Source organism: Phalangium opilio, unplaced genomic scaffold, assembly GCF_054372755.1.
Source record: "Phalangium opilio isolate 3A_F unplaced genomic scaffold, DU_Popi_V2 ptg000039l_2, whole genome shotgun sequence".
NCBI classification, from domain to species: domain Eukaryota; kingdom Metazoa; phylum Arthropoda; class Arachnida; order Opiliones; family Phalangiidae; genus Phalangium; species Phalangium opilio.
The window spans coordinates 4,597,065-4,623,829 of record NW_028324163.1 but is presented as its reverse complement, the minus strand read 5'-3'; the positions used below and the strand labels follow the sequence as shown (position 1 = coordinate 4,623,829).

The following is a 26,765-nucleotide window of genomic DNA, read 5'->3' as shown; positions in this document are numbered from 1 at the left end:
AAGCACTCATTTCCACCCCTCTGGAGACACAACAATGAAGAACAGATGTCTTTTGGACAACGGCGCTCAACGCACCTACATTCAAGAAGATATATCAAAAAACCTCCAACTTCCGGTCATTGGATTCGAAGAATTAGACAGCTACCACTTTTCTAGCGATAAACCCACGCGAGTAAAAAGGAACAAGGTACGACTTACACTAATAAACGTCCAATTTCCAGCGAAAACTATTACTCTCGAAGCGCTTGAAATTCCTCACATTAGCGGAAATGTCTTTCCGGCTCCTGACGAGAATACCATTCAACTAATGACCGAAAAGGGACTCATGATCGCCGACGCTCCAACGGGAAATCCACGTTCCAAAAACAGTACCGCCATTGAACTCCCAATTGGATCTGACTATTACTGGGAAATTGTCACTACGAAGATTTTCCGTATCTCTGATACGTTTGTGGCCATGGAGACCATCTTTGGATGGACAGTAAACGGACCTACCAAGGTCAAATCCAGAGCCGTTGGTATCAATACTGTTGCTGTCAAGTTCTCTTCTTCCCTGGATGCCAATGAAGAAAGCACACTGTCCGAGAAAATCCAAGCCTTTTGGAACCTTGATTCCATTGGGATCAGAGAGGACGGAACCAAACCTAATTTGGAAGACGACCCTGTTTTAAAGGACTTCGAGAAAACCATTGCAATCAAAGAAGGGAGATACCAAGTCTCTTTCCCATGGAATGAAAACAAACCACAACTGAAGGACAATCTTGGAGTAGCCTCGAAGAGAACCGAAAATCTAATCAACCGTCTCAAAGCCAATCCATAAGATTCCAAGAATATCACAATGTAATCCTCAGTCAAATTGAAGCCAAGGTGGTAGAAGAAGTTGATCCCACTCAAGATAAACCAAGCGACGTCATCTACTATCTGCCACATCGAGAGATTATCCGAGAAGACCATGAATCAACTCGTATCAGAGTCGTTCACGACGCATCTTCGCAAGCAAAAGAAGCCCTTTCACTGAACAACTGCCTCGAATCGGGACCCAACCTAAACCCCGAGCTCTTCGATGTATTAATCCGGTTTCGTGAATATCGAATAGTATTCACCAGCGACATTGAAAAAGCATTCTTGCAAATTTCCATTCAAGAAGACGATTGTAACGCTATCCGTTTCCTATGGGTTCAAGGCGACACCGAGCCCCACCCTACCAAATCTCAACACTACCGTATCACCCGCGTCCCGTTTGGCGTTACCTGCAGTCCATTTCTCATGGCCGCCACCGTATGTCACCACTTAAGGAAATTCGAAGAAACACACCCAGAAGCTTGTCACACCATAAACCAGCAACTATACGTTGACGACTTGCTATCAGGGGGACAAGAAGTACTTGATGCTTTCCAGCTTTCACGCGATACTAAGGAAATACACAGCCAAGCCTCGATGAATCTAAGGAAATGGAAAACGAACTCTGCCGAGCTTCAAAAATTATAGATTGAATCCGGAATTACCACCGAAGACGAGCAAAATCAGGCTATCCCAAACTCCAAAGTTCTTGGACTCATATGGAACTACAAACAAGACTACATTATTTATGATCTAACTTCACTCTTGCAGTTTCTAGTATCACGAGACAACACTAAACGCTGGGTTTTGAAAACCGTCACAAGAATATTCGACCCTTTAGGGTTTCTGGCTCCTTATACGATCCGAGCCAAGTTCCTTTTTCAATTGCTCTGGGAACGAGGAGTATCCTGGGACGAGCCTTTGCCAGATGACATTTCTATCCTATACGACGATTGGTGTAACGAGCTCACCGAACTTCGAAATTTAACAATCCCAAGATTCTATTTCTCAGGCATTGAGAATTCACCGGTTACCTCTGCAGAGCTCCACATATTCGTCGATGCAAACCAGAAAGCCTACGCTGCCACGGCGTACCTTCGCAACCAGACCATAGACCATAAAATCGGAACGACCTTGGTAGCTTCCAAGACACGGGTAGCTCCACTACAAAAGCTTACTCTACCCCGCCTGGAGCTCATGGGAGCAGTACTTGGAGCTCGACTGTCTAAACATCTTATGGAAGCCCTATCCTCTAAACCAACAAAACTCCGGATGTGGACAGATTCTACCATATCGCTACAATGGATACGAGGGGCAGCTACAACTTATAAACTATTTGTCTCAAACAGGGTTAGAGAAATACAGACTCTTACGTCACCCGAAATCTGGAGCCATTGCAAAGGAAAAGACAACCCTGCCGATCTACCTACGCGAGGTCTCAAGGCCAGTAACCTTCTCACCAATGCCATGTGGTGGAGGGGCCCTATTTGGCTAAGCGAACCAGGAGAGTTTCCTATCTCCAACCCAAAACCAGATGACGCCCTGAACCCTGAGATCAAACGAGAATTTCGAGCCACAATCTTCCAAGGTGTTTCCGCAGCCGTAGCCAATCCAGAGCAGCCTTTCAAGCTAAAAGACTACAGTTCTCTGTCTCGAGTCTATCGACTGACCGCGTGGATAAATCGTTTTATACACAATTCAAGGAAGCCAAACCACAGCCTTTCCGGTCCCTTATCAGCTGATGAAATCCACAACGCAGAAATGAAATGGGTCAAAATCACGCAAAGAGAATCCTATCCAGACGAAGTCCGAAGCCTCTCTAGCGGCCAAGCCATCGACCGAAAATCGACCATTCTTTCTCTGGATCCCTTCTTAGACGCGGACGGAATTCTCAGTGTAGGAGGGAGGCTCACTGGCACAACTCTCACTTATCGCGAACGCCACCCATGGATCATGCCATACGATCATACCCTATCACGCCTTCTCGTACAATTGCACCACCATCGCCTTATGCACGCTGGGGTAAATGATACTTTGGTAGAGATCCGTGAGAAATTTTGGATCGTACGTGGACGACAACTCATCAAGAACCAAATATCCATTGTGTCATATGTTTCAAGTATCGAGCCAGACCGTCTGCAGCACCTATGGCTCCTCTACCACCACTACGAAACACTCCAGCTCCCGCTTTCGAAATCACCGGGCTTGATTTCGCAGGACCTCTCTACACGAAGGAGACATGACTTACATAGCTCTTTTTACGTGCGCCGTTACACGTGCGGTGCATTTCGAGCTCGTGACAGATCTCACAACGGAGAAGTTTCTGATGGCATTCAGCCGATTTATCGCAAGACGAGGCATTGTCAAAACCGTTTTCTCTGACAATGCGAAAACATTCAAACGCGCGGATTTGGACTTAAAAGCTATCTTTCAGAACTTGAGAAGTTCTGAAGTCACAAGCTACCTGGGAGAACACCGAATAACCTGGAAATTCATTGCAGATCGCGCCGCCTGGTGGGGCGGGTTTTACGAACGCCTTGTTCGCAGTTGTAAAACTGCTCTGAAAAAAACCATTGGGAAAGCGAAACTAACAGCGGAAGAACTCCAAACAATTCTAACCGAAGTGGAAGCCACGATCAACTCCAGACCTCTGGCGTTTCTTTATGAAGACCCCGGCGAACCCATAGTTCTCACGCCTGCTCATTTCCTGGTGGGTCGCCGCATCACCACTTTGCCATCTCGCTCGTTCCCCCAAGTTGAAGTCGCTCCTGTGACCAGAGACGCACTCGTCAAACGTTACAAATACCGCCAAACGCTGAACGACCGATTCTGGACTACCTTTTGGAGTTACGCTCCGCTCATCATCGCACAAGGTGCAATCCAACCAAGGAATTGAAACCTAACGACCTTGTCCTTATCAAGGAGGAAAAAATCCCGCGCCAATGTTGGAAGACTGCCATAGTAACAGAAGCCTTTCGTGGACGAGATGGCGTATTCAGATCCTGCCTCCTCCGTACTGCAAATGGAACCATCTGCAAACGCCCTGTACAACTTTTGTACCTGCTTGAGTTCCAACCATGACTTGAGCCTGCGGATCGAGGCTCAGGGGGGGAGCGTGTTAAAACTAATTTTTAAACCATGATATATTTTAATCTATGTAACAGAACTTTAAGCTGTAAAAACTGTAAAAAAGTATATCTCAAAACTTGTTTAAAAAACTAAGATAAGTTTCCATATGTATGAACCTTTGCCCTCTCTTTCATGCCCAAAATTTTTTAAATAGCGAAGGCAGAAAGGGCAGAGGTGTGATTTAGTTTGAATTCCTAGACGCGTCGATACAAAGCTCCTTTTGTTTAAACGATACGCTATACAGCGCGATGTTTATTTATCATTTTTACCATTAATAAAATTACTTACCGTTATACCTCGAGCTTTCAATCAAACGTCGGTTTATTTCGCACATAAAGATTTAAGTTAATTTACGAACCACGTAGCGGTATTTTTTCAGTCTAAACCGTAAGCTCTCCCCCCAGAAACCCCGTAGCCCATTCTACACAGCGCATAGGTTTGATAGAAGCTAGCTGTCTGTACCGCGGGTCCAGTGGATCCCCTACAAGTTGACTTTCCTCACGAACTCGAGTTTTGGCCTGGCGAAGGCAGGAGGCATTTGTGGGCGGGATTTATAAGTGCACTTATAAATCCCGCCCACTAGCCTTCGCCAGTTCAGGAGGAAAGTCAACTTGTAGGGGCTCCACTGGACACGCGCTTTACTTTAAGAGGATGACAAAGACATGTACCACATCCAGCTTTGGGCGTGTTGTGCCTGTGATCTTAATTCGGACCACCGCCTCCTATATTTAATCCAAGCCCGTGCACGGTGAATTTTTTAGGGAGGGGGGGACTTTATGTTGTATAGGAATGCCATTTTATCCCAATAGGTGGCGAGATTTATCTGAGATTTGAAATAATGGTTGTGTTCGCACAATACATTTTCTTCGACTAGTTGGACAACCTTGACTAAAGTAATATAAGTATTTGATTATATTTCTCATATCATGATTAATTTGAAATAATCCAAGATTAAATTAGTAGGGAAAATCTTGAAATTGAATAGGAAAAATTAGAATTTGACATGCAAATTAACGGAGAAAATAGGATTTAAATATTAAAATCATATGAATTATAGGAAAGTGATTAGGGATATTTTAGGAATATTAATTACTAAATTATATCTAAATAAAGGATAGTCTAGGAAAACAAAGATAAACAATTGAATGTTATTACATACTGCGCTGAACTAATTGTATACAATTTCACCCTTTAATTTGAAAACTGTACTTTAACAACGGTGGTTTAACTTTAAAGTGAATAACTTCAGCGAAGAAAATTAAACAAAGTAAACTAAAATTTGAAATGGAAAATTTAATATAGGAACATGTTGGATTCTTTTAGCAGTTTTCATCTCCAAGAGTCCAACCTAGCATAGACAGGTTAAACAAAAATAGGAAAATAACGGTCGTTTTCAAAATCTCTTACGTCACGGCGTGACGTAAAAGCTATAATTAATCGCGCCTCTAGCGGTAGAGACTGGCGAATTAAAAATCCATTTTTGGAAATTGTTTTGGGACGGCGAACGGGCTTGGATTACATATAGGAGGCGGTGTTAGGACAGTCCGTACACAAGTCAGCTTAATGAGAAAAATTTTAAAATAAAACATCAACTGAGCACCCCTAGCCACGATTAGAGGCGAAGTAAAATTAAAGAAAAAACAGCTGAATACCCGAGGGGAAGAGGTCTTATTTCTAATCACGTGGCAACTGTTTGATTAATGGCTCTAATATCTTTTTAACAGGACATTATAGGTGCAGATATGCAACCCAAAGAATAAATTGAACTATAAGTAATAATAATAAAAATTTATGACAGTAAAAATTAAAAAACTTTTTTCCAAATGTGTTTGACATTATTTCTAAGTTAAGGATTCTCACTCAAATATTGTGTTCCTTAAAAGCAAAGCGCCGGTCCTGCGGGTCCCATACAAGACGACTTTCTCCCTGTACTCCAGTTTTGGCTTGGTAAAGGCTAGTGGGCGGGATTTATTAGTGCACTTATAAATCCCGCCTACAAATGACTCCTGCCTTCGCCAAGCCAAAACTGGAGTTCGTAAGGAAAGTCAACTTGTAGGGGATCCGCTGGACCCGCTCTTCACTTTAAATTGAGGGTGAAAGCAAAATAGATTTATTCCTTCATCAATTCTAAGACATACCTTACTGTCAGTATTATTTCTCAATGATTTAAAACTAAAAATAGTTTCCCTTTCCATTGATAATCTGGTATAAAGTAGCATACTTTTTGGATCTATGTGACGTTTGTAACAAAAATACTTCACTTATACTGGGGAGGGCCGAGTGTTCCATGATTATTCAATTAACAAAAATTTTTAATGAAATCCTAATAAATTTAATTTTCAAAATCATTGAGAAATAATTCATGAATATTCCACACTGCAGGCAGGTCTTAGAATTAACAAAGGCATCTATAATAAATTTCTTTTTCGCCATCCACATAGTTTAATAATTTTATTATTATGGAAATAATCGGCGTCTCTAAAAATTTCGTCAATTAATCGCTGGTAAGGGCTAGGGACGTTACAAAGCCCAAAAGGGAGTACATTAAACTCGTACTTTCCCATATGAGTCACAAAAGCAGTTTTTGGTATACTATTAGGGTGCATTTCTACTTGCCAATACCCTGATTTAAGGTCAAGGGTTGTAATGAATTTTGGTTTTCCCACTCTATCTAGCATGTCTTCTATATTAGGCAAGGGGCAGGGTTGGCAAAAATTGAGTTTTTTTAAAAAAAAACAAAAGTTGTGTTTTTTATTGTTTAAAACAAGATTTGTTGTTTTAAACTGTTTTTTAAACAAGTAGAAAAAAACAGTAAAAAACACAAAAAAACCTAGTTTTAAACATGTTTAAAATCACTCTTGCAGATCTAATAGTCTATATATTATACATCGCGGCTCTCCATTTAAGCCACTACTCCCGCTAGCGCAAGGCGCTTATTTTCACAGCCTGCTTGATTAAACAAAATGGTCTTGGTTTGGACCAAGACAGAAAAAACAAACGATGAGAGTGACGTTTGTCAATTGACTGAAGATCCGACATCGCGATTTTTCTTTATTTATATTAATTTATTCCTTAATCACAATTTAATTCAATCAACTTATTTAATTGTTAATCGATTTATTCCCCCCAAATTAAATGAAAAATAACATATTTGAGCTTTTTCAAGAACAAATTAGATTTTCCGAAATTTTTTTATGATATTAATTATTTTGAAGGGAGTGCGTGTTAAGCGACCAATACAGAATATGTGAAATATTCTACTGACTGTTTAAAAAGAGCAAGAGCTCCTTAAATTTAGAATTTCAAGGTGTAAGAAATTGTCCGTGTGGAATTAGAACCAGGGACCACATAAACCCAAAGCGAGTATCATACAGCTTGACCAACAGACCACGAACACGCATTGAGAAGAAAAACACGAAAAGACGAAATCAAGAGCTCCTAAAATTTAGAATTTGAAGGTGTAAGATAGGGTCCTTGCCAGGGTTGGCAAAAATGTGGTAAAAAAAGTTGTGTTTTTATTGTTTAAAACACGATTTAAAATTAGATTTTCCGAAAACATTTTATCATGAAATTAATTCTTTAAAAGGGAGTACGTGTTGAGGGATCTATTTTGAATATTTGAAATGTTCTACTGACTGTTTAAAAAGAGCAAGAGATCTTTTCAAAACGAAAATGTAATTTTTTAATAGCGCATACAAAATGAGGGTGATGGGTAAAATTGTTCATTTAACCCCAAATGTTCATATGCTTGATTTCTTTTGTGGCCACTATTAAGGAATTTTCGCTTCATTACTGCAGAGTTTCTTGGTCAGAACTCATACAATTGAAACTTCACCACCCCTTTCTACTTTGTAGGCGCTTCATGTTTTCCGTTTACGGATTAAGCGTATTAATTTTAGAACTGTCAAGGGCCTGGCTTTAAATATTACGCGTACTCACTTTAGAACAGTAAAATGTACCAACAGTGTAGAAAAACGTTGTTCCTTTACCTTAGGTATACGACAAAATAAGTTATTCCAAATCAAATTATTGAATATCAGTGTTCAATACAGATTGGTAACGGATAAATCAACTGGAAGGGTTTCCAAACAATTAAACACTCACATGAAACAGTCAAATTATTGCAAGGTTTTGACTGAAGCTTATTATTTCTATTATTTAATATTTTCGCTCATTTTCAATTAAAACGAGTTAAAAATATTCAAAATTCCTCTCCATAAAAAACATGTTTTAAACTGTTTGTTTAAAACGTTTTAAACAAATTAATGTTTTTTTTTTCATGGCTGTTTAAAACAAGTTTTAAACCAAAGTTTAAAACAATTTGTTTAAAACTTGCCAACCCTGGCAAGGGGTAAGGGTCCTTAATGGTAACTTGATTTAGTTTTCTATAATCAATACAAAACCGATTAATCAAAAATGTCTTGATTAGAATCAAGACCTAAAAAGTATCGATAAGACTGAGGTTATCACTTGTCTGAAGGATCAGATATTAATTTTTCTTTTTAATTGAAACTTAAATGCATGCTTAAGAAAAAACAACGTTCCATTACAGTTTTCCGTTGAAATAAATTATTTTACTGGTAATCAATTTCAAAAATTTACTTATCTCGACCACAATTCCATTCCCCGAAAACATTTTATCATTACATTAATTACTTTTGGGAGAGTACGTGTATGGTTTTGCGTTTTAAAAGGTTCCTAAAGACGTTACGTCCCCATTCGTGACCGGCACGCTTCGCAGTGGAACATTTTAATTAATCTAAAACCGATGGCACCAAATTCAATAGGGACAGTAAGATTTTTACTCGCGGTTTTGAAAAATGATGTAATATCAAGTGTACTTTAGTCAACCGTCGTATTGTTCTTTCTCATAGTTCAGGGCATGATCAGTGTTACTGCCCAATTTCTCTCTCTAGTTTCTAACAATGGTTAGAGACTATTTGATATGTCACGGCACAACGTTATATACATTTGTAAATTCTAAGTAGAACAAAAGGAAAAAGAATCAATTTTTTATATTTTGGTTTGAAATAAATAAACTCATGATAGTAGTTATAACGAACAGAAATTCAAGGGAATGGCACCGGTAATGAGCAGCAAAAAGAGAGGAAAGTTTGCTCCAAGTTAGCAGAGGGACATGGTAGTGAAAATAGTTATCTAGAATTATGTTCGTTCAAACCTTATGAAAAATTCAAGAGAGGAGGCGGCATTACCTAGAAAGATTGATTTTGGCAGATAACAGCGAAAAAACTATGTTCTACACAAACTGGGACTATGGGAGTTTCAGGGCCGCTGGTCGCACATGATGAAATTTCAACTCCAGTTTACATCAATTCTCCCTGGTCGTGCTAGTAGCAGGTTAAGCTATAGTTTTCTCAGGTCCTGTTAGTCTCGAAAGGGTTATATAGCCCTTGTTACTTTTAAAATGTTGTTGTCATAGCTAAACAGACCGCTATTACAGTTTTTTATTGTTTTATAGGTTATTTTGACACGTTAACTCCCAAAAGTAATTAATGTAATGATAAAATGTTTTCGGGGAATGGAATTGTGGTCGAAAAGCCGAGATAAGTAAATTTTTGAAATTGATTACCAGTAAAATAATTTATTTCAACAGAAAACGGTAATGGAACGTTGTTTTTTTCTTAAGCATGCATTTAAGTTTCAATTAAAAAGAAAAATTAATATCTGATCCTTCAGACAAGTGATAACCTCAGTCTTATCGATACTTGATTGATTCTAATCAAGACATTTTTGATTAATATCTGTTCCTTCAGTCTTCATTTTAATTAAGAATGTTAAGAAACTGTTTTAGATTTTCAAAATCTGCACTAAGCAGAAACAAAAATAAAGGGGACCATAACTTTAGCTCAATCAGACATTTATTTATAATGATACTTAAAAAATAAACGTAAATCAATAAAAGTTTGTATTCTTATTGTAATTAACATAATACAATTTTTTACAATCATTTATTGAAACGCGAGGTACCCCCTAAAAATTCCAGAAATAGGACCAAATTGACAATTTTACAAAATTATTAAAATGCTGATTTATGTCCGTTTAACATTTAGCTCAAAATTGTCATAAGCCCAATATGAAATTCGGATATCCTTAAAACGATCCGAGATTGTCAATTTCAAACTTTTTGTAGCATAAACTAACGTCTGTTTGATATTAAGCTTAAAACCTTAAACAAAATATAGTCAGGGCTACCCTAAAAGTTCACAAAGATGATCCAAGATTGTTAATACGCCTAAAAAGTGCCATCTTCAAAATATGTAGCCGGGGAAAAGAGAGCGTGATCGAGTGGGCTATGCTAGTGGTTGGAAGTCGCGTGGGTTGGGACAGGGATAAGGGAGTAGAGATGGATTGGAAATGATGATGGGCGACCTGCCACACCGTATCTCTCCCAATGTACCTCGCACACGCCCCTACCCTTCGGTAGGTGATTGCTAAGTGCTGCCGCGTAGCGCGATTTTATTTGTATGAGAACTAGCTTTTATTTTGAAGATAGAGGGAGCGCCTTTTACAACTTCGTCTAGTACGACCCTACCTAACCGCTGAGGATGCTGGGAGGACTATGGTGCCGTAGGTGGGGGTACACAGGCAACGCTATAGGTATGTGGGTTTCCACTCCAATCCTCTCTCCTCAAAGGTTGGGACTCCAGGCATAGCCGACTCCATCACGCACTCGACAACGCAAAGCAACTCTCGCCAGCGTGGGAAATAAGGCGGTGACACAAGGCAAATGACCAGTTTAAAAATTGCGTGGTCCAGTTCAAAAATTAAATCGGAGGGGGGGGGGTTCAGTGGTCCACGAGACTACTAAGAAAGTTCAAGGGTAACCAGACTCCACACATTAAAATTCTAATATTTTAATTATCCACTTCTTTAGTTTAGCAGACGACGTGCTCTGGTCAATGGTCACGGACCAGTTTTTTATTCCAAGTCATTAAAGTCGCTGGCCTAATGTCCAGTTTAAAAAATGCTTATTTGGTCACGGGCCAGAAAACTCACGTAAACCTAAGACCATTAAACACAGATGGACTGGAATGGAGATAGGGCGAGTGGTTCCTTGTGGGAAGCGTCTCTTTAGCGCCACGCCGCGACCAATATTGAAACTATTTCCAAGCGCGTGAAATAGCAGACTACATTAGGCCCGTTAAAGCTCGAAAGTCTATGTTAGGTCAGAACGTAACCTAAGTTAGACAAAGTGTTTAGTTGAATGTAAGTTACTTTCAATTATATTTTTAATTTAAATAGGTATAAGAATTACTATACAAGCCTTAATCCATAGCTCACTTTTAGAAAGTTGATATTTGGGGTTTGATATTGTGTAGAAAGTAATGCCTTTCATATGGGATTTATCAGAATAACGTTGATCATTTTTACAAACTTCGAAAACGCACCTTTTGCTTGGCATCTTAAATACCCAAACTAATACTTTAAATTTCATATAAGAAAACGAACATAAAAGGCGAAAAAGCGGAGAGGAAAAACCTAACCGTGCCTAGACCGTACAATCATAAAAATTCAACAGAGCAGACGACATAATAAAGGTCACAAAGATGCCTCGAAATGTTTCGGGAGTCTCCCGCTAGGGGCGATGATACGCGCTGAAATTTCAAGATAGGGGTTTTAGCTTATCATTCTAGTCCATCTGTGTTTAATGGTCTTAGCGTAAACGCGACGCGAATGACGAAAACTACGTATTTTCCGACTGAGGAGAGGCGAAATAGCCCGGCCTCCTTTTACGTCCCCCTCCGTTGCATTTTGAAAGGGGGACTGGGACTATGGCGCGCGAATACTTAGGCATCTTATACCTTCTCCTTAGTGAACTAGATATCGCTTCTTGGTAAAAACAAGTACCTACACGCACCCACAAGTACCCGGGGCAAGTACCCACAAGTACCTTCAAGCACCCACAAGTACCTAAAAGCACCCACAAGAACCCACAAGTACCCACAAGCACCCACAAGTACCTACAAGTACCCACAAGTACCCACTAGAACCCACAAGTACCTAAAAGCACCCACAAGTACCTACAAGCACCCACAAGTACCTTCAAACACCCACAAGCAAATACAAGCACCCACAAGAACCTACAAGTACCCACAAGAACCTACAAGCACCCACAAGTACCCACTAGAACCCACAAGTACCTACAAGCACCCACAAGAACCCACAAGTACCCACAAGTACCCACAAGCACCTACAAGTACCCACAAGCACCCAAAAGCACCTACAAGCACCCAAAAGCACCTACAAGTACCCACAAGCACCTACAAGTACCCACAAGCACCTACAAGCACCCACAAGTATCCACAAGTACCCACAAGCACCTTCAAGTACCCACAAGCATCTTCAAGTACCCACAAGCACCTACAAGCACCCACAAGTACCTACAAGCACCCACAAGTACCTACAAGCACCCACAAGTACCTACAAGCACCCACAAGTACCTACAAGCACCCACAAGTACCCACAAGTACCTACAAGTACCCAGAAGTACCTACAAGTACCCAAAAGTACCTACAAGTACCCAAAAGTACCTACAAGTACCCAAAAGTACTTACAAGTACCCACAAGTACCTACAAACACCCACAAGTACCTACAAACACCCACAAGTACCGACAAGTACCTACAAGCACCCACAAGTACCTAAGAGCACCCACAAGTACCTAAAAGCACCCACAAGCAACCACAAGTACCCATAAGTACCTACAAGCACCCACAAGAACCCACAAGTACCCACAAGTACCTACACGAACCCACAAGCACCTACAAGTACCCATAAGTACCTACACGCACCCACAAGTACCCGAGGCAAGTACCCACAAGCACCCACAAGAACCCACAAGTACCTACAAGCACCCACAAGAACCCACAAGTACCCACAAGCACCCACAAGTACCTACAAGTACCCACAAGTACCTACAAGTACCCACAAGTACATACAAATACCCACAAGTACCTACAAGTACCTACAAGTACCTACAAGTACCTACAAGTACCCACAAGTACCCACAAGAACCTACAAGCACCCACAAGTACCCACAAGAACCTACAAGCACCCACAAGTACCCACAAGAACCTACAAGCACCCACAAGTACCCACTAGAACCCACATGTACCTACAAGCACCCACAAGAACCCACAAGTACCCACAAGTACCTACAAGTACCTTCAAACACCCACAAGTACCTTCGAACACCCACAAGCAAATACAAGCACCCACAAGTACCCACAAGTACCTACAAGCACCCACAAGTACCCTCGAGAACCTACAAGCACCCACAAGTACCCACAAGAACCTACAAGCACCCACAAGTACCCACAAGAACCTACAAGCACCCACAAGTACCCACAAGAACCTACAAGCACCCACAAGTACCCACTAGAACCCACAAGTACCTACAAGCACCCACAAGAACCCACAAACACCCACAAGAACTCACAAGTACCCACAAGCACCCACAAGTACCCACAAGCACCCACAAATACCTACAAGTACCTACAAGTACCCACAAGTACCTACAAGCACCCACAAGTACCCACTAGAACCAACAAGTACCTACAAGCACCCACAAGAACCCACAAGTACCCACAAGCACCCACAAATACCCACAGGTACCTACAAGTACCCACAAGTACCCACAAGTACCTACAAGCACCCACAAGAACCTACAAGCACCCACAAGTACCCACAAGAACCTACAATCACACACAAGTACTCTCAAGAACCTACAAGCACCTACAAGCACCCACAAGTACCAACAAGCACCCACAAGCACCCAGAAGTACCTACAAGTACCCACAAGTACCTAAAAGCACCTACAAGCACCCACAAGTACCTACAAGCACCCACAAGTACCCACAATTACCCACAAGCACCTACAAGTACCCACAAGCACCCAAAAGCACCTACAAGCACCCAAAAGCACCTACAAGTACCCACAAGCACCTACAAGTACCCACAAGCACCTACAAGCACCCACAAGTATCCACAAGTACCCACAAGCACCTTCAAGTACCCACAAGCATCTTCAAGTACCCACAAGCACCTACAAGCACCCACAAGTACCTACAAGCACCCACAAGTACCTACAAGCACCCACAAGTACCTACAAGCACCCACAAGTACCTACAAGCACCCACAAGTACCCACAAGCACCTACAAGTACCCAGAAGTACCTACAAGTACCCAAAAGTACCTACAAGTACCCAAAAGTACCTACAAGTACCCAAAAGTACTTACAAGTACCCACAAGTACCTACAAACACCCACAAGTACCTACAAACACCCACAAGTACCGACAAGTACCTACAAGCACCCACAAGTACCTAAGAGCACCCACAAGTACCTAAAAGCACCCACAAGCAACCACAAGTACCCATAAGTACCTAAAAGCACCCACAAGAACCCACAAGTACCCACAAGTACCTACACGAACCCACAAGCACCTACAAGTACCCATAAGTACCTACACGCACCCACAAGTACCCGAGGCAAGTACCCACAAGCACCCACAAGAACCCACAAGTACCCACAAGCACCCACAAGCACCCACAAGTACCTACAAGTACCCACAAGTACCTACAAGTACCCACAAGTACATACAAATACCCACAAGTACCTACAAGTACCTACAAGTACCCACAAGTACCCACAAGAACCTACAAGCACCCACAAGTACCCACAAGAACCTACAAGCACCCACAAGTACCCACAAGAACCTACAAGCACCCACAAGTACCCACTAGAACCCACATGTACCTACAAGTACCTTCAAACACCCACAAGTACCTTCGAACACCCACAAGCAAATACAAGCACCCACAAGTACCCACAAGTACCTACAAGCACCCACAAGCACCCACAAGTACCCTCAAGAACCTACAAGCACCCACAAGTACCCACAAGAACCTACAAGCACCCACAAGAACCTACAAGCACCCACAAGTACCCACTAGAACCCACAAGTACCTACAAGCACCCACAAGAACCCACAAGCACCCACAAGAACTCACAAGTACCCACAAGCACCCACAAGTACCCACTAGAACCAACAAGTACCTACAAGCACCCACAAGAACCCACAAGCACCCACAAGAACTCACAAGTACCCACAAGCACCCACAAGCACCCACAAATACCCACAAGTACCTACAAGTACCCACAAGTACCTACAAGCACCCACAAGTACCCACTAGAACCAACAAGTACCTACAAGCACCCACAAGAACCCACAAGTACCCACAAGCACCCACAAATACCCACAGGTACCTACAAGTACCCACAAGTACCTACAAGCACCCACAAGAACCTACAAGCACCCACAAGTACCCACAAGAACCTACAATCACACACAAGTACTCTCAAGAACCTACAAGCACCTACAAGCACCCACAAGTACCAACAAGCACCCACAAGCACCCAGAAGTACCTACAAGTACCCACAAGTACCTAAAAGCACCTACAAGCACCCACAAGTACCTACAAGCACCCACAAGTACCTACAAGCACCTACAAGTACCCACAAGTACCCAAAAGTACCCACAAGTACCTACTAGCACCTACAAGTAATCAGAAGCACCTACAAGCACCTACAAGCACCCACAAGCACCTACAAGCACCCACAAGCACCCAGAAGTACCCAGAAGTACCTACAAGTACCCACAAGTACCTACAAACACCCACAAGTATCCACAAGTACCTACAAACACCCACAAGTACCGACAAGTACCTACAAGCACCCACAAGTACCTACAAGCACCCAGAAGTACCTACAAGCACCCAGAAGTACCTACAAGCACCCAGAAGTACCTACAAGCACCCAGAAGTACCTACAAGTACCCAGAAGTACCTACAAGTACCCAAAAGTACCTTCAAACACCCACAAGCACCCACAAGTGCCTACAAGCACCCACAATTTCCTACAAGCACTCACAAGCACCTACAAGCACCCACAAGTACCTACAAGCACCCACAAGTACCTACAAGCACCCACAAGCACCCACAAGTACCCACAAGAACTTACAAGTACCTACAAGTACCCACAAGTACCCACAAGTACCTACAAGTACCCACAAGTACCTACAACCATCCACAAGTACCCACAAGAACCCGGGCAAAGCACCTACAAGAGCTCAAACGCCATGTTTTTCTTGCTTAATATCCCTCTAATGGCGTGAATCACGACAAAAACGCCGTAAGTTCAATTTAAAAAATTAGGGCTAAATAACAGTGGTAAAACGCTGTAATTCCAATACCCAAAACAACGTAAGTCAAAGTAGGTAACGATATTCATCCAAAAAACTGTTAAAATTCAATTTCCAATAAGAAATCGTTGTCACGGATTTTGTCTCTTGAAGAAAAAAAACATGCGATTTTTTCGGTACACTTTTTAATGAATTTTTTACTGGACAAATTTTTGACCGAATTCAGCTTATTTACCTATAAAATACTCATTAAAAGATATTTCATATCGATTGATCAATAAATAAAAATGTACCTCGAGTTTTAATAACATTTTCAAAATCGACGTTTCTCGGCCAGAGAAGCACATTTTGAGAATTTTTTCACTATTTTAAAATATAACCACTGAAACCATTATTTTTGTAAATTTTGCTTTAATTCAAGCAAATATAACGATATTCATCCAAAAAACTGTTAAAATTCAATTTCCAATAAGAAATAGTTGTCACGGATTTTGTATCTTGAAGAAAAAAAACATGCGATTTTTTCGGTACACTTTTTAATGATTTTTTTTCTGGACAAATTTTTGACCGAATTCAGCTTTATTACCTATAAAATACTCATTAAAAGTGATTTCATCTCGATTGATCAATAAATAAAAATGAACCTCGATTTTTAATAACATTTTCAAAATAGACGTTTCTCGGCCAGAGAAAAACATTTTAAGAATTTTTTCACTATTTTAAAATATAACCAATGAAACCATTATTTTTGTACTTTTTGCTTTAATTCAAGCAAATATAACGATATTCATCCAAAAAACTGTTAAAATTCAATTTCCAATAAGAAATAGTTGTCACGGATTTTGTATCTTGAAGAAAAAAAACATGCGATTTTTTCGGTACACTTTTTAATGATTTTTTTTCTGGACAAATTTTTGACCGAATTCAGCTTTATTACCTATAAAATACTCAATAAAAGTGATTTCATCTCGATTGATCAATAAATAAAAATGAACCTCGATTTTTAATAACATTTTCAAAATCGACGTTTCTCGGCCAGAGAAAAACATTTTAAGAATTTTTTCACTATTTTAAAATATAACCAATGAAACCATTATTTTTGTACTTTTTGCTTTAATTCAAGCAAATATAACGATATTCATCCAAAAAACTGTTAAAATTCAATTTCCAATAAGAAATAGTTGTCACGGATTTTGTATCTTGAAGAAAAAAAACATGCGATTTTTTCGGTACACTTTTTAATGATTTTTTTTCTGGACAAATTTTTGACCGAATTCAGCTTTATTACCTATAAAATACTCATTAAAAGATATTTCATATCGATTGATCAATAAATAAAAATGTACCTCGAGTTTTAATAACATTTTCAAAATCGACGTTTCTCGGCCAGAGAAGCACATTTTGAGAATTTTTTCACTATTTTAAAATATAACCACTGAAACCATTATTTTTGTAAATTTTGCTTTAATTCAAGCAAATATAACGATATTCATCCAAAAAACTGTTAAAATTCAATTTCCAATAAGAAATAGTTGTCACGGATTTTGTATCATGAAGAAAAAAAACATGCGATTTTTTCGGTACACTTTTTAATGAATTTTTTTCTGGACAAATATTTGACCGAATTCAGCTTATTTACCTATAAAATACTCAATATAAGTGATTTCATCTCGATTGATCAATAAATAAAAATGAACCTCGATTTTTAAAAACATTTTCAAAATCGACGTTTCTCGGCCAGAGAAAAACATTTTGAGAATTTTTTCACTATTTTAAAATATAACCATTGAAACCATTATTTTTGTACTTTTTGCTTTAATTCAAGCAAATATAACGATATTCATCCAAAAAACTGTTAAAATTCAATTTCCAATAAGAAATCGTTGTCACGGATTTTGTATCTTGAAGAAAAAAAACATGCGATTTTTTCGGTACACTTTTTAATGATTTTTTTTCTGGACAAATTTTTGACCGAATTCAGCTTATTTACCTATAAAATACTCATTAAAAGTGATTTCATATTGATTGATCAATAAATAAAAATGTACCTTTATTTTTAATAACATTTTCAAAATCGACGTTTCTCGGCCAGAGAAGCACATTTTGAGAATTTTTTCACTATTTTAAAATATAACCACTAAAACCACTATTTTTGTACTTTTTGCTTTAATTCAAGCAAATATAACGATATTCATTCAAAAAACTGTTCATATTCAATTTTCAATAAGAAATCGTTGTCACGTATTTTGCATCTTGAAGAAAAAAAACATGCGATTTTTTCGGTACACTTTTTAATGCATTTTTTTCTGGACAATTATTTGACCGAATTCAAATAAATTACCTATAAAATACTCATTAAAAGTGATTTCATTTCGATTGATCAATAAATAAAAATGTACCTCGAGTTTTAATAACATTTTCAAAATCGACGTTTCTCGGCCAGAGAAGCACATTTTGAGAATTTTTTCACTATTTTAAAATATAACCACTGAAACCATTATTTTTGTACTTTAGCTTTAATTCAAGCAAATATAGGGTTAGTCCCCCTATTATCGGACGCTCCTATTATCGGACACATTTTTAAAAAGTTGTTTATAAAACTGCCGGGGAAAAAGGGAACACTGTAAGTTACCTAATTTTAAAGAGGGTGTCGAAATCTGTATGTTGCATGTAAAAACAGGGAAGGGGCGCGATGTCAGAGGAGGAAAGCGCGAACGAACCAGATATCCAATTTTTTTGATTAATTAAAACTAATTGAGGGGCCGGAAAAATTCTTCCCCCCATTTTTAAATCGTGTTTAGAGGTATATAAATAGAAGCCAATTATAAGTTATGAGTATGGCTGTAAAGCCCGAAACTTTTTCTATAAATTGCTGCTTTAACAGTTAGTTCTAGGTTTGTTTACATGAAAATACAACGCGAATCGTATCTAATGTAGAAAACCTATTATCGGACAGCTTTCAAACACGTTTTAAAGACAAGTATTTAACATAGGCTTACAATAAGAGAGGGATTGTAAATATTTAATGCTTAAAGCGGTAAGTGATGTTCAGAATGGGTCCAGAAGTGTCAGAGAAGTAACAATTTTCAAGGGTCTTTTATTGTTAAAAAAAATTGGTGTCCCAATTGAGGAACCATTGTCCGATACAGAGATCCCAATGTCCGATCTCGAAGACCCACTGTCCGATTCAGAGATCCTAGTGTCCGATAACGAAGACCCACTGTCCGATACTGAGATCCCAGTGTCCGGGCTACAAAGACCCACTGTCCGATTCTGAGATCCCAGTGTCCGAGTTGGATGTATAGGCGTCCGATAAATGGAACATGGGTGTCCGAATCAACATCCAAATAGCCGATAATAGGGTACGATACTTGCCGAATAAAATCCATGATTGGGACAACATTACATCGTTCTTTTGGAATTATTTCTATACCATTAGGTGCAGAAACGTTCAAAATAAATATTTCATAAACTTTTCAAAGGTTTTCTGTGATTTTCTTACATTTAACCATAATTTTTTAAAATGTGTCCGATAATAGGGGGACTAACCCTATGTGTTAATAATGATAAGAATCAATACTTAAACTTAATTGATCTTTATGAAACTTGAAAAGTCGGTAGAATGAAGTGTTATCTTTCATTTAAGATGGTTCCCAAACGTAACGAGTGAATAGTTTTCCTTATATGCCTTCTGAGAAAATACTCTTTTTTTTTATAAAATTCCCATGTTATGTCTATGGAAGAATATTGTATCTTTCACCAAATGTCGGATTCATTTTATGGATTCTAAAACCACCCTTAACATTTTTTTTCATTATAGAATTAACTATTAGGCCTAGTTGGATCTCTTTGAAATTTTAACCACAAAATTAGGGCCCAAAGTTTAGTTCACTGGCAAAATTTCAAAGCAGCAAACACAATACGAAAAAAAAGTTACGGCCAATCAAAGAACCCTCCTTTAGCATTAGAGGCTAATTTTTCTTTTTAATTTAAACTTAAATGCATGCTTAAGAAAAAACAACGTTCCATTACCGTTTTCCGTTGAAATAAATTATTTTACTGGTAATCAATTTCAAAAATTTACTTATCTCGGCTTTTCAACCACAATTCCATTCCCCGAAAACATTTTATCATTACATTAATTACTTTTGGGAGAGTACGTGTATGGTTTTGCGTTTTTAAAGGTTCCTAAAGACGTTACATCCCCATTCGTGACCGGCAGGCTTCGCAATGGAACATTTTAATTATTCTAAAACCAATGGCGCCAAATTCAATAGGGACAGTAAGATTTTTACTCGCGGTTTTGCGAAATGATGTAATATCAAGTGTACTTTAGTCAACCGTCGCATTGTTCTTTCTCATAGTTCAGGGCATGATCAGTGTTACTGCCCAATTTCTCTCTGTAGTTTCTAACAATGGTTAGAGACTATTTGATATGGCACGGCACAACGTTATATACATTTGTAAATTCTAAGTAGCACAAAATGAAAAAAATCGAATACTTGTAGGTACTTGCTGGTACTTGTAGGTACTTGTGGGTGCTTGAAGTACTTGTGGGTGCTTGAAGTACTTGTGGGTGCTTGAAGTACTTGTGGGTGCTTGAAGTACTTGTGGGTGCTTGAAGTACTTGTGGTTGCTTGTGGATACTTGTAGGTGCTAGTGGGTACTTGTGGGTTCTTGTAGGTGCTCGTGGGTACTTGTAGGTGCTCTTGGGTACTTGTAGGTGCTTGTGGGTACTTGTAGGTGCTTGTGGGTACTTGTAGGTGCTTGTGGGTACTTGTAGGTACTTGTGGGTGCTTTTAGGTACTTGTGGGTGCTTTCCCCGGGTACTTGTGGGTGTTTGTAGGTACTTGTGTTTGCTTGTAGGTACTTGTGGGTGCTTGTAGGTGCTTGTGGGTGTTTGAAGGTGCTTGTGTGTGCTTGTAGGTACTTGTGGGTGCTTTTAGGTGCTTGTGGGTGTTTGAAGGTACTTGTGGGTACTTGTAGGTACTTTTGGGTGCTTGTATGTGCTTGCGGGTACTTGTAGGTACTTGCGGGTGCTTGTAGGTACTTGTGGGTGCTTGTAGGTACTTGTGGGTGCTTGTGGGTGCTTGAAGGTACTTGTGGGTACTTGAAGGTACTTGTGGGTACTTGAAGGTACTTGTGGGTGCTTGTTGGTACTTGTGGGTACTTGTGGGTACTTGTGGGTCCTTGTGGGTGCTTGTAGGTGCTTGTAGGTACTTGTGGGTGCTTGAAGTACTTGTGGGTTCTTGAAGGTACTTGTGGGTGATTGAAGGTACTTGTGGGTGCTTGTAGGTACTTGTGGGCGCTTTTAGGTAATTGTGGGTGTTTGTAGGTAATTGTGGGTGTTTGTAGGTACTTGTGGGTGCTTGTAGGTACTTGTGGGTACTTGCCCCGGGTGCCTCTGGGTGCTTGCCCCGGGTGCCTCTGGGTGCTTGCCCCGGGTGCTCCTGGGTGCTTGCCCCGGGTGGTTGTATGTACTTGCCCCGGGTGCTTGTAGGTACTTGCCCCGGGTGCTTGTATGTACTTGCCCCGGGTGCTTGTAGGTACTTGCCCCGGGTGCTTGTATGTACTTGCCCCGGGTGCTTGTAGGCACTTGCTCCGGGTTCTTGTAGGTACTTGCCCCGGGTGCTTGTAGGCACTTGCTCCGGGTGCTTGTAGGTACTTGATCCGGGTCCTTGTAGGTACTTTCTCCGGGTTTTTTGTAGGTACTTGCTCCTGGTGCTTGTGAGTGCTTGTAGGTACTTAATCCGGGTGCTTGTAGGTACTTGCTCTGGGTGCTTGTATGTACTTGCTCCGGGTGCTTGTAGGTACTTGTTCCGGATGCTTGTAGGTACTTGCTCCTGGTGCTTGTTGGTACTTGACCCGGGTACTTATAGGCGCTTGTGAGTGCTTGTAGGTACTTTCCCCGGGTGCTTGTAGGTACTTTGCCTTCTCCATAGGATTAACATTACACTAAATTTTGGAAGCTTGTAACTCTGGTTATATTAGAGATACGGGGATATCCTTTGACTATGTAATAGTCCTTCCCTCCTTCGTTAACATTTGCTCCATAGGATACTCCATATACGGGAAAAACCTGGAAAACTCAGGGAAGTATATGGGGAAAAGCCTGGAAATCTCAGGGAAATTTGTTTTCCAAAAGTTGTACGAACCATGTTATGGAACATATCTTATAAACTTATGGTTTTAGCTATATAAAGTTTTACCAAGGAACGACATCTAGTGTACTAGGGAGAAGGTATAAGATGCCTTAGTATTTGCGCGCCATAGACCCAGTCACACTTTCAAAATACAAGGGGGGACGTAAAAGGAGGCCGGGCTATTTCGCCTCTCCTCAGTCGGAAAATACGTAGTTTTCGTCATTCGCGTCGCGTTTACGTGAGTTTTCTGGTCCATGACCAAATAAGAATTTTTAAACTGGACATTAGGCCAGCGTCTTTCCTGACTTGGAATAAATAAACTGGTCCGTGACCATTGACCAGAGCACGTCGTCTGCTAAACAAAAGAAGTGGATAACTATAAAATATTAGAATTTTAATGTGTGGAGTCTGGTTACCCTTGAACTTTCTTAGTAGTCTCGTGCACCACTGATCCCCCCTCCGATTTAATTTTTGAAATGTACCAGGCAATTTTTAAACTGGTCATTTGCCCTGTGCCACCGCCTTATTTTCCACGCTGGCGCGAGTTTCTTTGCGTTGTCGAGAGCGTGATGGAGTCGGCTATGCCTGGAGTCCCAACCTTGAAGGAGAGAGGGATGGAGTGGAAACCCCCATACCTATAGCGTTGCCTGTGTACCCCCACCTACGGCACCATAGTCCTCCCAGCATCCTCAGCGGATAGGTAGGGTCGTGTTGGACGAAATTGTAAAGGGTGCATCCTCTATCTTCAAAATAGAAGCTAGTTCTCATACAAATAAAATGGCGCTACGCGGCAGCACTTAGCAATCGCCTACCGAAGGGTAGGGGCGTGCGCGAGGTACATTGGGAGAGATACGGTGCTGCAGGTCGCCCATCATCATTTCCAATCCATCTCAACTCCTTTATCCCTGTCCTAACCCCCGCGACTTCCCACCACTAGCATAGCCCACTCGATCGCGCTCTCTTTTCCCCGGCTACATATTTTGAAGATGGCACTTTTTAGGCGTATTAACAATCTTGGATCATCTTTGTGAACTTTTAGGGTAGCCCTGACTATATTTTATTTAAGGTTTTAAGCTTAATATCAAACAGACGTTAGTTTATGCTACAAAAAGTTTGAAATTGACAATCTCGGATCGTTTTAAGGATATCCGAATTTCATATTGGGCTTATGACAATTTTGAGCTAAATGTTAAACGGACATAAATCAGCATTTTTAAAAGTTTTGTAAAATTGTCAATTTGGTTTTATTTCTGGAATTTTTAGGGGGGGCGCCTCGCGTTTCAATAAATGATTGTAAAAAATTGTATTATGTTAAATACAATAAGAAAACAAACTTTTAATGATTTACGTTTTTTTTTTTTGAAGTATCATTATAAAAAAATGTCTGATTGAACTAAAGTTATGGTCCCCTTTATATGTTTCTGCTTAGTGCAGATTTTGAAAATGAAGAACAAATTCCTAACATTCTTAATTAAAATGAAGACTGAAGGAAGAGATATTAATCAAAAATGACCTAAAAAGTATCGATAAGACTGAGGTTATCACTTGTCTGAAGGATCAGATATTAATTTTTCTTTTTAATTGAAACTTAAATGCATGCTGTGTAATATCTACTCATGATATTAGTTATCGTGTAATATTGACTTTAGGCGTTTAGGTCTATTTTCCTTATCTATTGTGCCTCTCTCTATGACGTAGCATATAACTTGTATATATAGCTCAGCCCTTATCAATACTAGGCAGTTATAGTGACGACCTCGACTCATGTAACCCACTTGTAAATAAATCATCTTTTAATAGTAATTAACCTTGTGTAGTTGTTTAAGAACACGCAAACACATGCTTAAGAAAAATAATATAATAATAATAAAATAATGTTCCATTGCCGTTTTCCGTTGAAATAAATTATTTTACTGGTAATCAATTTCAAAAATTTACTTATCTCGGCTTTTCGACCACAATTCTATTCCCCGAAAACATTTTATCATTACATTAATTACTTTTGGGAGATAACGAGTCAAAATAACCTATTAAACAATAAGAAAACTGTAATAGCGGTCTTTTAAGCCATGACAACAACCTTTTAAAAGTTACAAGCACTATATAACCCTTTCGAGACTAACAGGACCTGAGCAAACTATAGCTTAACCTGCTACTAATACGACCAGGGAGAATTGATGTAACTGGAGTTGAAATTTCATCATGTGCGACCTGCGGCCCTGAAACTCTCCCATAGTCCCAGTGTGTGTAGAACATAATTTTTTCGCTGTTATCTGCCAATCTCAATCTTTCTAGGTAGTGTCGTCTCCTCACTTGAATTTTTCATGATATATTAAGGTTTGAACGAACAAAATTCTAGATTACTATTTCCACTACCATGTCCCTATGCTATTGTTATTGTTATTGTTATTGTTGAAGGGGGTGGCGCGTCGCCGCGCCGAGCACCGATACCAAGGGTATATTGTGCGCCCCGAGCTTGTTAGACTACGAAGAGTCCTGTCGCCTCGATGAATCGGAGAATCCGATTGGCCGAGACAGTAGAGAACTGGTGAGGTTCCATAGTATGCATGTCGAAATGCTCGAACCTCATGGCCGCGAGGTAGTCGCAGCTACAGAGGATATGGGAGGAGGTTTCCTCTACCTCCCGGCAGAACCTACAGAGTGGGTCATCAACGATGCCCAATAAGTGCAGGTGTCTATTCAGCCGGCAGTGTCCAGTGAGGAGACTGGTGACCAGCCTAATTTTGTTTTTGGTGAGGGCAAGCAGTTCCTTTGTCCTAGTCATAGAAGGACCCGGGACAAACTCCTTGGCCTGTCTCTGTCCATCCATGTCAAGCCAGAGCTGCAGTTGAAGTGCAGACATCCGGCAGTGAATCCTATGGCGAATGATGCCATGGGGGATGGGAACCGCAGGCTCTGGTCCGAAGAACTTCGCCTCAGCCCCCCTTTTGGCATACATATCAGCCCTCTCATTGCCCAGGTATCCGCAGTGCCCTGGCACCCACAGCAATTGAACCTTGTTGCGGGCAGCCAAAGAACCCAGCAGATCCAGACAGCTGAGCACCAGTCTGGAATCGACAAGGCACTGATTCAGCGCCTTGAGGGCGGCCTGACTATCCGAATAGATCTGAATCGTCCGTCCGCGATAGTTTTTCTTGTTGCAGAAATCCGCGCATAAACAAATGGCCATGATTTCCGCCTGGAAAACGCTGGCATAGTTGCCAAGGCTCTCGTAAAAACCAAACTTCTTGGTCAAGCAGTAGACCCCGGCACCAACTCCAGAGTCCGTCTTAGAGCCGTCCGTGAACCAGACGGACTCCCCCCCAGTCCAGAGGACTGGGGTTGTCTCCCAATCAGCGCGACTGGGAAAGTGCACGCTGAAGGGCTTGTCGAAATGGTATGATATAACAGACTTATCTGAGACCATCACGAGTGATGGCTCAGTACTGCTGTACTCACTGAAAAGCTTGGTGTGACTGAAGTCCCAATGCTTGGGCTTCCACCAGCCGAGGTTGTTGAGCCTACAGGCTCCCATAATAGCTTCCTCCTCAATAAAAAGGTGAAGAGGAAGCATATTGCGAAGGATTTCCAGAGAAGCTGTGGGGGCTGTTCTCATGGACCCCGTGATACCGATGCACGCCAGCCTTTGAAGCTTGCGTAGTTCATCTTGGGCTGTTTTAAGGCGAACCCTGGGCCACCAGACAAGAGCTCCATAGGAGACCACTGGCCTGATGATCCTGGTATAAATCCAGTTTACAGCGCTAGGGCTTAAGCCCCAGGACTTGCTGACTGAACTTCTTAAACGCCAAAATAAAATTTTGGCCTTCTTGATACTCAGATCAAGGTGGGACTTCCAAGTAAGCTTGGCATCGAAAGTCACGCCAAGGTATTTGACCTCGGAGGACTTCTTTAAAACCTGTCCAAAGAAGGAAATATCGTTGAATAGGTCATTAGTCAAATAGACGAAGAAGACATAGATATGATCCCTGAAAATGTTGACGACGACGTAATTAACATCAAAGACACAACGGTAGAGTTCGTCAAAGAATTCATTTCGCCAGATGCCTCGCTTGCAATACGTGAAGTATTGAAAAGTAAGAAAGCGGAATGGAAGTGCGGAAAATGCCCTACCGTATCAACGAAAATTAACATGGTGCAATGTGAAGAATGCGATTTGTGGTACCATTTAAAAATTGTGTAAATTTCACAGAAAACGACCAAAAAAGCACATAATTATGCATTTCTTGTAGACCAATGTGAAAAATAAAGTTCACTTTACCAAAACTATACTTTAAATGAAACATCCATAGTATATCAAAGCAATCCATAATTTAAAGAAACCGCCTACAAAATCACATTCTCTGGTTGGAAGCCTTGCGGGATTTTTTTTTTCGGGGTTGGGGTTCCTATATACATATTAACTAATAAAG

At 40.4% G+C, this 26,765-nt stretch overlaps 2 protein-coding genes across 2 annotated transcripts; both read left to right on the top strand.

Moving 5' to 3' along the window:
- Window positions 1–34: 34 nt before the first annotated feature.
- On the top strand, window positions 35–3,083 carry LOC149680667 (uncharacterized). Its single transcript, XM_089834621.1, has 4 exons — window positions 35–800; window positions 863–1,380; window positions 1,489–2,862; window positions 2,961–3,083. The coding sequence occupies exons 1-4, from the start codon at window positions 35–37 to the stop codon at window positions 3,081–3,083; spliced, it is 2,781 nt and encodes a 926-aa protein (XP_089690747.1).
- Window positions 3,080–26,536, top strand: LOC149680666 (uncharacterized). Its single transcript, XM_089834620.1, has 3 exons — window positions 3,080–3,713; window positions 3,763–3,896; window positions 26,282–26,536. Exons 1-3 carry the CDS (start codon window positions 3,080–3,082, stop codon window positions 26,534–26,536), a joined length of 1,023 nt encoding a protein of 340 aa, XP_089690746.1.
- The last annotated feature ends 229 nt before the right edge of the window (window positions 26,537–26,765 follow it).

Bases quoted from the DNA above. Each gene is read 5' to 3' on its own strand.
- LOC149680667 (XM_089834621.1), top strand. From the start codon at position 35: ATGAAGAACAGATGTCTTTTGGACAACGGCGCTCAACGCACCTACATT. The intron at 1,381-1,488 runs GTACTTGATGCT...CAAAAATTATAG, and splicing joins TGCTATCAGGGGGACAAGAA to ATTGAATCCGGAATTACCAC. The intron at 2,863-2,960 runs GTAAATGATACT...ATATGTTTCAAG, and splicing joins ATCGCCTTATGCACGCTGGG to TATCGAGCCAGACCGTCTGC.
- LOC149680666 (XM_089834620.1), top strand. From the start codon at position 3,080: ATGACTTACATAGCTCTTTTTACGTGCGCCGTTACACGTGCGGTGCAT. The intron at 3,714-3,762 runs GTGCAATCCAAC...GTCCTTATCAAG, and splicing joins TCCGCTCATCATCGCACAAG to GAGGAAAAAATCCCGCGCCA. The intron at 3,897-26,281 runs GTACCTGCTTGA...ATCGTTGAATAG, and splicing joins AAACGCCCTGTACAACTTTT to GTCATTAGTCAAATAGACGA.